Genomic DNA, 11,542 nt, shown 5'->3' on the forward strand with positions numbered 1-11,542 from the left:
TTAGCTTTTTCTGTTTTTTTCTATCTTTCTGTTTTGTTGTTTTGTTTAATTTCTATTACTGCTGTATATAAATAAAAGAAGCCCCTTGTTAAGGTCTCTATCATACCCATTGCCCATAAAACACCCAATGAATTCGTCATTGCGACAGTCTGACTGGCTTTTTTGGTCACAAACCGCAGTCTTCCCTAGCCTGAAGGAAGGCAACGTACTGTTGGTAGGACCTTTATGTGGAAAAAATTAAACCTGTATAAATGTTTTTTTTTAAAATGGTCTTAATTATGTTTTGCTTGAATATATCCAAATCTAGTGCAATAATTAAGTGTTCATTTTTGAGATATGTATTATATTTGGAATATTCTAATAATGTTTAAATATACCAGACTTGGATATTACTAGGCATATTTCAACAGAGAAAAAAAATGAACTATTGACTGGATAGAAGGACAGATAGATAGATTCATATATATTTTGACACGAGCAATTTAGACTATCATGCAACTGTTTCCTCACAATAGACAAACTTTATTTTGAACATGGAAACTGCTCTCTAAAATAAGAAGCCCTCACATCGTCACAAGCTTTAAATCTTTATCTTCAATCACTTCCTTTTCCCCCCCCCATCTCTTTAGGGAGGTCACATGTAATAGCAGAAACTTGTAGGAACAAGACACCCTCTCTTGCACATTTAGCCAAAAATGCAACAAAGAGCCAGAATTTTTTTTAAAAAAAATTATGCAGCCAGCTAGGCCAAAAGTAGTCGGGGCTGGGCAATCAGGTCTTCTGCAAAGAGGAAAAATATTCCTCTCTTTGGGAGCATCTAAATGTGGAATGTTTACAAAATGCTCATTAAGAGAAAAAGGGGTTGTGAGATAGCAGGAGAAATCTGGTGGACAGCTTACACTACAGGAGATAAGCGAGGGAAAGCTACCATAGGAGACAGAGCAGGCCATGTCCAATTACTGAGACCTGGAAAAAGGGGGTGTGGGGAATAAGAATGGGAGAGAGACTGATCACAAGTTCCAAACTTGTCCACCCTCGGTGACACAAGCCGTATATAACCCTCGTGGGGGGATAAAAGAGCCACTTAGACCGCACCCAGCAAACTTGGTAGAGCGGTGTGGCCACTTTGAATGAAGTCATGGAGTCCGTAGCCTTCCAGATTTGGGCCACCGTTTCTCTTCTGGCCTACCTTGCAGATGGGAGCCCCATAACGAGTCTAGATGTACCCCTTGTGGATGAAGAGGTGCCTTTCTTTGATGAACAGGATGTGCTGCTTCAGAATTTGCAAAACGAGCTCCTGAAGGCACTTAATCTCTCAGGGATCCCCCTGCAAGAGGCCGCCAAGACGGACCCACCAGAATACATGTTAGAGCTCTACAATAGGTTTGCCAGGGACAAGTCCCTGATGCCATCAGCCAATATTGTTAGGAGCTTCAAAAATGAAGGTAAGTTCTTGAATTTGCTGCACAACTTTAGGAGGAGCAACCCAATGGGATGAGTAGCCAATTATCTCACTGGCTTTTCGTTGATAGATTACAGTTGTAACTAGAGGAAAGGAAGATTATTCTTTTAACGGAGAGGAACTTTGAGAGAGAAGATAATCGCAAAGAGATTCAGCTGGCCTAGTGTTGAGTTGTCTTACTGCTTAACGGGGCACATCTAATCTCCCAGCTAGTTGACTTTCACACTGCAGGCAAATTGCCGTACAGTATTCCTCAGTTGGGCTGTGCTACATTTAGCCAGACTATGTGTTTTGTGTAACTTTTGAACATCTAATGAAATCCTTAAAGATGCCGCCATTGCATACTCTCAGGCATTGTCCTAGAGAGGTGGCAAGCTGTTTTGCAAGGGTGCCGTGTTAATTTACAAGCAAGGATTTTCAAAATGTACATTTCAAACTCAGTAATTGTTCAGTTTTGTTTTTAACGCAGCTGCAGAAGGATTTTGCAGGCACAAAATCAGCCTAGAAATTGGTTGTTTTAAGGTCTACCTATCCTAATGACAAGGATTCAGAATGAGTGGAAGGTATAAATCAGAAACCAAGCTGATCTAAAAATCAGCACTGTGCCAAATTTATTGATCTCAAATGCGTTAATTTGCAGAAACTAAAACCTTTCTTTTCTTTGAAACTTTGTGTAATGCAAAACAGTTCTTATAAACACCAGTTTGATAGCCCATGGCTATCTTGTATTATACATGTAGGTACATATATTTCTGGCTTGCAGAAATTGAGTTTTGCAAATATTTTTTAACAGTTCAATGTAAGATTTACTTAAGTCAGCGTGCTTGAGCGTACCGTTTATTTAGTCATTTGTCAGCGTTAAGATGCCTTACTGCAAAATGCTTCTTCCTAACTACAGATCATGCTGCTGATACTCATTTCCATGGATCATAGCATAAAGGCATATATAATTATGCTTTTCAAAAAGCCAAGAATTGGCATATCTTCCAACTGTGTTATAGTGTAAACTTTCATGGACCACATTCTCAGCTAGATTTCTGCTGCTCCTTGCAATCAGCCTTCTTCATGGTCCCTGGTCTATAGTATCTACGAATAATTGTTATGTCTTTTATGACCATGCACTGTATTGCACCTACCTGCAAAAAATTAGAACTTCTTCTGGTAAAGGTCATGAAATTATAATTATAAATCCATTGTTCTCAAATAGACCTCACCGAGGTACAGTAGCCAAAGCTGTATTCTGCTTTACGATGTTCACCCTGTTAGGATTCCTAACAGCCTGCCATTTTGTCACAAAGCCTTCACTTGATTAATAGATTTTTCTGCCCTCTTTTATTACTGGCCCCTCCATTGTCAACAGTTAGGACAGGTTTTTGTTTCAAAAGTGATATCTCTCCCACACTTTTCTCCAATTTAACTCTCTCCTGTGGCCACTTAGCAGTTTAGTTACAGAAAATCAATTTATTTCTCCAAACGGCAACATCGAGATTTTTACCCTCCTGTTTTTCCATATATACCTCAAGGCAGTGCCTTCCTCCTCCTATTTTCTGCACAACAACCCTGTGAGGTAGGTTGGGCTGAGAGAGAGGGACCAATCCAGTCACTCAGCCAGCTTTCATGTCCAGGGGGGAGAGGGGGCGGTTAGAACTCCCGGTCTACTGATTTCTGGGGCCAGGCCTGCCTCTCAATGCCAATTCAAAACCAGATTTAGGCAGGTTAAACTGTGTCGTGCAGTAGTGATGATACTTTACTGGGTACATCCTGTATCAATGTAAAATATAATACGATTTTTAAAAACATTTTCAGAACAGAGTTCGCGGCCCATACGCTTTAATGGAATGCAGAGGAGCCCCCTCCTTTTCAACGTCTCCATCCCTCACCATGAGAAGATAACCATGGCTGAACTGAGGCTCTACACTCTGGCAGAGGACAGACCACTCCACGAAAACCTCGACAGGAAGATCACCATTTTTGAAGTGCTGGAGGGCGAACACGGAGGAGGGAAAGAGGGAGACGAGAGGAGGCTGCAAGCGCTGGCGTCCAGATTCATTTACAGCACTGACAATGAATGGAAGACATTTGAAGTGACAGAAGCCGTCAGGAAGTGGCATCACTCTGACTCAACCACTCACCGGCTAGAGGTGCAGGTGGAGTTCCGAGGGGGAGAGAATCCCAACCCAGGAAGACACAGAGGCATAGACATCAACTTGGAGACCAAACACAAGCCGCTGTTAATTGTGTTTTCAGACGATCACAGTCATGCCAAGAAAGAGGAGATATACGAGCTGAAGGAGATGATGGAGCACGAGCAGGTGCAAGAGTGGCCAGATTTAGATTTCCAGGATATCTCCAGCAGCCCCAATGATCTGCTCCAGATCAGGTCCAACATCATCTATGACTCAACGTCCAGGATCAGGAGGAACGCCAAGGGAAGCACCTGCAAGAAGACATCTCTTTATGTGGATTTCAAGGAGATTGGCTGGGATTCCTGGATCATTGCGCCTGCTGGCTACGATGCCTACCAGTGCAAAGGAGCCTGCAACTTTCCTCTGGATGGCAGCCAGTCGACCACCCATGCCATGGTCCAGACGTCCGTTCATTTGAATGATCCCCAGAGAGCTTCTCCTGCCTGTTGCGTCCCAACCAAGCTAGACCCCATCTCATTGCTCTTCTTGGATAAAGGGATAGTCACCTTCAAGCAAAACTATGAGGGCATGTCCGTCTCAGAATGTGGCTGCAGATAGTAGCAGGAGAGGGGGCTCTTGCACGTTGTTTTTGGCTTTGATGAGATTTCATGGTTCCATCTGAACAATTTTGAGATGCAGTCAATTCATTGAACAAGGAAAAGGGACACTGGAGACTTGCAACAGTTTAGGAACGATGGCTGGAGCAAAGGGGAGGATGGGGATGGGAGGAGACAATTGGCCTCCTAAACAGCAGCGAGCAGAGGCATCTCCTTAGCTTCAGCTAGAGCTCCCAAAACATCACAGATCTTCCTCTTCAGTTGTTCATCCCAGACATTTTACCACTTAAGCAATCCTGTTCAGCTCCTTCTAATTTCTGGCCGCTACAACTGAGCCAACAGTTGTCAGAAAACATAGCAAAAGTCCCAAAGCTGCCATTTCTTATCACACCTCTGGAAAAAAATATATGGCTGCTTTACTGAATTACCTCCAAGAACTCTCCAGCATTTTTTGATTTCTGTTTTCACGCTTCCCTTAGACTTTTCCTGGGAGAAGTTCAAGAAAACTTTTCTAAGCTGTGACATGTGGGGTTCATACCGCTCACTAAGCCATGGTTTTATTAACCATGATTTATTAAATAAACCACAACTCATGCAACAAACCAAGCCAAAAGCAAACTGTTATGTGACTCTAAGTCATAATGTTTTCCTTATTTCCTTGCTTACTCAGAAAACAAACTGGCCTAACGGTTGATGTTGCTCAGAAAGTTTCTGCCTTCCAAATCTCTTTCTGGAAAGTTCCTTGCTACTCCCTCATCCCTCTCAGGATTGTTATGCATAGTCAGTTTAGTGGAGCCCTTCAGTTACCATAACCAAGACATGCCTCAAAGTAATTGCCTCTAATCCCCCATTTGGATTGGGGTACACATGATGCAAACCCCACTCATCTCTTGCATAAATGTCCTACTTGATCACCATTGCATCGTACCGATGAAACAAATGCAATTCAGAATCTGGCTGCTTGAGGCGGATTTTTCTTTTGATCATTGTTAAAATTGGGGGGGGAAGGGGAGGATTTTTATTTTTATTTTTTGCGCTGAAATTTCAAGACTCTTTGGACCGAAAGGGGCTCTTCCTTAGTGGAGCTGTCAATTCATGAGACAGTTCTCCATGTGTACAATGGAGGTCACATGTCAAGTTTCCACCACTCCTCTCCGACAAATCATTGCGATAAGAAGGTGTTGGAGTTGAGAAAAAATAGGCCTGGTGGTGCTTTATTTATACTAAGCTGGAAATTGGTCAGATTCTTTGGAAAGTGTAATTGACGTTGTGTCTCCAGCCCTTTGTGGGCTTACTGTACTAAGCCCCACCACTGCTTTATACTTTTAAGGAAAAGCGATCTTCTCAGAGAGAGAGAGAAAGAGAGAGAGAGAGAGAGAAGATGGTCTTTGAGAGCACCAACCTTCAGGAGAATTCTCATGCAAAGCACTTGCCGAAGGACTTGCTGAAATCCACCTAACCTTTGTCCCTGCAGCCATTATTTATTGATCTATTTATTGACTGTTGTCCTTGTAATATAATGTAGAATATAAAATGTTTTATTTTTGTGCTTGTATGTTTACCAAACACACTTGGGTAAATCCTATATATATTGAACCGTTTTGATGCTAATATCATCCCCCAATTTCAATGAACTTTCTTCTTCATTGTCTTTGTAAATATATTAATTTGTCCTTGTTTTTTTCATCTCACAATGTAATACAAAATACAGTGACATCCAGCATACAATCACTTTCAAGCCTAAGGTCCTTGAATATAGAGAGTGTATTTTTTTTTTCATACAGCAAAAACTGGGAGCTGGTGAATTTGCCCCCATATTCCAATTTTGCTGGAAACATCCCATTTTCAAACATATAGTGAATTCTGGCAAGACTTCTGATTGTGTCTGGAGGCCAATTTTGGCCACAGTTGCTGCACAAGTCTCTAACAGGCATTGGAGGGATCCATCACAATCCTCACCGCTAAGGAGAGCCTTTGTTCTTCAGGATAGCTGCTGTGGGAATCCTCCGCCTCCCGTCTGCTCCAGATGTTTCTGCTTTTGCCACAGATGCTACCTTATATCGTATTTCTCTGTAGAGAAATCTACGCACTTTAGATGTCAATCAACCAATAATATTTATTCAGTAAATGGCTCGCAAAATTTAAACTAACAAAACAAACAAAATCAGAGTGAAGCAACCGAATACAATAAATCACTAGCTAGCAAAATAAACCACAGAATATAATATTCATTCCTCCATTATGATGCTAATACACTTGTTTCCCAGGTGATAAATCTAAAATGTTAATAGGTACAAAGTAAAAATAAAAGCTATATTTTCCCTACAGTGAATAGTTAAATGCATCAAACCAAGTAGTGTTTTAAAACAAAAGTAAATACATCTTTGGCCAATTATAGCTTGCTTTCATCACAGGCTCCTGTACACATAATCAATAGTTTTAGATGCTGAAGGAGAATGTTCATAGGACCGGGATACTTGCAGGATCATCTGCTGCCAGGAACGAATTCCCATCGCCCAGTACGCTCACACAGAGAAGGCCTCCTCAGGGTACCGTCGGCTAAACAATGTCGGCTGGTGACCCCCAGGGGAAGAGCCTTCTCTGTGGCAGCACTAGCCCTGTGGAACCAGCTCCCCCATGAGCTTCGGATGGCCCCAGATCTCCGGTCCTTTCGCCGCAGCCTCAAAACACTCCTTTTCCACCTGGCTGACCTGGACTGACAGGGATTTTAATTATGTTTTTAATTTTTAACTTTAAGTTTTAATTTATTTTAATTTTAATTTTAATTTATTGTACAGAGGCCTTTAATTTTAATTTTTATCTTAACTTCTGTATTTATTATGTTACTGTTGTTAGCCGCCCTGAGTCCTTCGGGAGATAGGGCGGCATATAAGTCCCAATAATAAATAATAAATAATAAATAAATATTTGGCCTTCCAGGGAATTTATCTACTAGGGGTACAATGTAGACTGATGTCTCTGTACAATGTAGGTTAATGTCTCTGTAAAATTTACAACGTAGTAATATATGTGAGACCGTTTCAAACTCCTTATCACCACTTGGACAAATACCCTCAGCTGCAAGGATTCTATATCTGCCTTGAAGAAGTGCAGGTGGAAGAATGTTAAATCCAGCTTTAAAGAAGGCTAACTCTTGACAAGGTTAAATTTACCAAGTAACTTGCTGGTTCCCATGTGCCCCCCCCCCCGTTAATCCAAACCCCATCATGTTGACAGAGCCTACTAACTTCAATCTGGAACTCCACATAACTTATTGTTGAGAACAATTAATCCGTGGAATGGCTTGTCTCCTGGAGTTCTGGGTGCTCCAGCACTGGAGGTTTTTAAGAAGAGATTGGGCAGCCATTTGTCTGGAATGGTATCTCCTGCCATGGGCAGAGTGTTAGACTAGAAGACCTTCAAGGCCCTTCCAAGCTATTATTTTAAGTTCTATATTCTATGCAGGGCTTGATGGTCACCTAATGATTTTAAGAATAGTGGAGAGAATCCATATGAAGCCAGCTTATGCTCTACTGCCTGTTTCTAGAGCGAGGAAAAGTTATCTATTAAAAGTAGAGGGTTCAGACTAACTAGGAAAAATTGCATTTTGAGCCGTTATCATCTTTTGGGCCCTCACCTGAATCAGTGGCATTTCTGTTCCCAGTCTTAACAGAGCATTTGATGTTCCATTGGGCACAGCTAGAATTCATCTCAGGAGTTTTGTCTGCAGTTGCTTCATCAGATAGATTGCTGTTTGTGCCCCACAACAGTTTTGGGCCACTGTTTCAGCTTCAGATGGTTTTAAAGCGGTGGGGATAATTGTCCAACACCAGCGTAAAAGAAATGCTTCGTGGCATTCATTGTCCTAAGGGCCGATTGCACCACACAGTGCTAAGAGTGTCTATCATGTGCCTTCCGAGTGGAAAACTACTCTGAGCTACATTGCATTGACCCGCTCTAATTTATGCACTTTCCAAATGTATGGTTTGGCTCTCATGGTGAAAACACAAATTTTTGATTTATCAAAATTGAAAACCAAATTGTTTTATATTGTTTTATCAAGTTTCTGCCCAGAAGGGCCAGCGTTTGAGGGACAGAATCGTTGGTCCTCTTGGTGATGTGGATTGGACATTCATAGCTAGAGCTGGCCAGGAATGGGGGATGTGACCCTGGCCTGATTAGAGCAGGGTAGGAGCCAGCTAAGCATGCGCTGGCCTCAAGATTCAGTTGAGCTGCAGTGCAGCAGATCCTAGAATCACAGCGTTGGACATGACCTTGGAGATCTTCTAGTCAACCCCCCTGCCCAAGACAGGAGTGCTTGTGCCATCTCAGATGAATGGTTGTCCAAGAAAACCTCCAGTGATGGAGCACCAACAACCTCTGGAGGCAAACCATTCCACTGAATAATTGTTCTCACTGCCGGAGAATTTCTCCTTAGTTCCAGGTTGGATATCTCTTTAATCCCAGAGGTGCTTTTTGAGGAGGCAACCGGACTTTGTTTTTCTTTGAAGACGTTTCGCTTCTCATCCAAGAAAAAGCACCTTTGGGACAACTATGATCTGGATGCCTGAGAATCTCCATAGACATCTCTCTTAATGATTCTTCCACCTGTTACTTCTTGCCCTGCTCTCAGGTGCTTTGGAGAATAAGTCACCCCCTTTTCTCTGTAGAAGTACTGGAAGACAGCTACCATGTCCCCACCAATCCTTCTCTTTGATAGACTAGACCTAGCTAGCTCCCTCAACCATCCATCAAGCAGTTTACTCTTCAGTACTCTTATAAGCTTTGCTGCTCTTCTCTGCAGACTTTCCAGGGTGTCAGCATCAGCATCGCAGCATCCGATCAGGACCAAATCAGGGCATAACTACTTGGAGTAGGAGCTAACAAAAAGCTGCCCAGTGTGACTCCAAGTCTGATCCAAAGTAGAGCTGCTAGTTTGACTATAAATATGAGGAAATCACAAATGGAAGCATTTGGCTTTTTGCAACAGAATGGAGTAAAATTTGCACACCTTACAGGTACTGCTAAAGGTTGAAGGCTGCTCGGAGAAATCCAGTAAATGTTGGGGTTGAGAAAGGAGAGTCATATATACATGTAGTTTTCCACTTACAACCAGTTGCTTAGCAACCGTTTGAAGGTACAGTGGCACTGAAAAAAGTGACTTACGACCATCCTCACACTTATGACTGTTGCAGCATCCGTGTGGTGATGTGATCAAAATTTGAGCATTTGGCAGACGATATATATTAAATCAAAGAGGGAAGCCAGATTCGTTTAACAACCACATGATTCACTTAACAACTGCAATGATTTACTTATCAACCATGGCAGAAAGGTCATAAAGTCAGGCAACACTCAGGTAACAATTGCCTTGCTTAGCAATGGAAGTTCTATTCCCAACTGTGTTCTTAAGCTGAGCACTACCTGCACATATAGTGACTGCAAGGGATCCCAGGAAAAGCACCAAGGCTGTCTGTCCAGAAAAGTCCACTGCTAGGAACATCTGAACTCTGCACAGAATCTTCAAAGTCCCAGGCCTCTGGTAGAGGATCTGGTAGAGATTGAGGAAGACACACACACACACACACACACACACACACACACACACACACACACACACACACACAAATCTACACTTTGGGAATGTATCCCAATTTCAGTCAGAAGAACAGAAGGACAAAATCGGTCCTTTTGGAGATGGTTCTAGGGCAGCTTCCGAATCACCTGCCTCTGGTGGGGCCAGGGATCCTCACTCCTGTCGTAGGAGACGGTTTTGCATGACGGCTGTTTATGAATGGGACCTTTCCCAACATGAATTATGGACGGGCGAGGAGAAGAGGTGTCGTGCAGCTGTCCCTCCCCAAGGCAGGACTCCACCCGAGAGCACGCTGGCTGCTTCAAATTGTCACTATCTTTCCATTCTCACTTCCAACCCAAGTGTCCCTGGGCAGTGTGCTGATGAGGTTAAGCAGGGTGCAAGCCGAAGATGGTGTTGAAAAGTGTGTGTTGAGTTAAAGGAAAAAGATTTAAATGCTGGGTCATCTCTGGACGGCTGAGCATGGTCGGAGGGGCTCAACAGCCATCTAGCATTCCCAGCGTCCATCACTTCCAGGTTTATGTTGTCCTTTGCTGTAGCAACTCCTTATCTTGGCAGAGATTAGAGTATTTTCAATCACTGCTTGCAGAGATTTATTGTGGGAACCCATTTCCTGAGCTGTCACCACCCACCGCAAAGCAGGGTTAAAAGAAACGCAACCCTCCTTCTCCCTCAAGTAAATATTGCACCTGGAATCTGAGGTGAAAGGCTTGGCTAATCCTTGCCTTAACCTTTACCCTCCCTGCCACGTGTGATTGATCATGGGATTAACTTTATGGAGAGGATTTGTACATGGACGTGTGTGACATTCTTTCTTCCCACAGCAAGAGCGGGAATGCATCAGGAGTCTGAAACCCCTTTTTGCAACTCACAAATTTGATTAAAAGGCAACAGCTTTTTGCTGCAGTTCCCAAAAGCTTTTGCCACTTTATAAAATATGTTAAGTCAGAAAAGGCTTTGGATTTTGGATGACGTAGCCTGACAGTTCTAAAACATTTTGGTCTCAGGATCAAAAGCAGATGCTCAGGCCCTAGAAAGCGTGCAGAGAAGAGCAACCAAGTCTGAAGGATAAATTGCATGGTGAATGGTTGTGGGAACTAAATGCGTCCAGCCTAATGAAAACAAGGATATGGGGTGACACGATGGCTGTCTTCCAGTACTTAAGAGGCTGCCACAGAGAAGAGGGGGTTGACTTATTGTCCAAAGCACCTGAGGGCAGGAGAAGAAGCAGAGAGTTGGAAGCTCATTAAAGAAACCTAGAACTAAGGAGAAACTTCCTGGCAGCCAGGACAGTTAATCAATGGAAGAAGAACGTACCTTCGGGTGAGTTTTCAAGAAAAGATTGGACCCCCTCTTGTCCAGGATGCAATGAGAACTCCTGTCTTGTGCAGAGGGCTGGACTAGAAGATTTCCAAGGTCCCTTCCAAACCTAGGATTCTATGATTCTTTACATTCTTACAAGTGATTGGAAACACCAGAGATCTTTGGCTTACGTGGGTTATTTTATTTATTTAGTGTATGGCATTTTCAGAGGTCATGCAATGACTGATACACAAATTTAAATGTTTACATGGGTTATATCTATTGAGATTTAGTGTACTGGAAATTAATCTTGAGATTTTTTAAAAATATTGATGTATTTAACTCTCTGTATGACCTGAGAAGGTCTTGGTGTCCCCCAGGAGTCCCCCAGACCACACTTTGATAATAATTTATTGGTCTTTAAAACTTCGAAGATAAA

At 42.6% G+C, this 11,542-nt stretch overlaps 1 protein-coding gene across 1 annotated transcript; it reads left to right on the forward strand.

Annotated features, from left to right (window-relative positions):
• Positions 1 to 1,005: 1,005 nt before the first annotated feature.
• On the forward strand, positions 1,006 to 4,206 carry BMP10 (bone morphogenetic protein 10; the record flags this gene model as incomplete). The annotated part of the gene is made up of 2 exons (XM_081333511.1): positions 1,006 to 1,445; positions 3,269 to 4,206. The coding sequence occupies exons 1-2, from the start codon at positions 1,139 to 1,141 to the stop codon at positions 4,204 to 4,206; spliced, it is 1,245 nt and encodes a 414-aa protein (XP_081189637.1). The 5' UTR covers positions 1,006 to 1,138.
• Positions 4,207 to 11,542: the final 7,336 nt, after the last annotated feature.

The sequence above is a fragment of the Vipera berus genome (genome assembly GCF_964194415.1).
Source record: "Vipera berus genome assembly, chromosome: 8".
In the NCBI taxonomy this organism is placed as follows: domain Eukaryota; kingdom Metazoa; phylum Chordata; class Lepidosauria; order Squamata; family Viperidae; genus Vipera; species Vipera berus.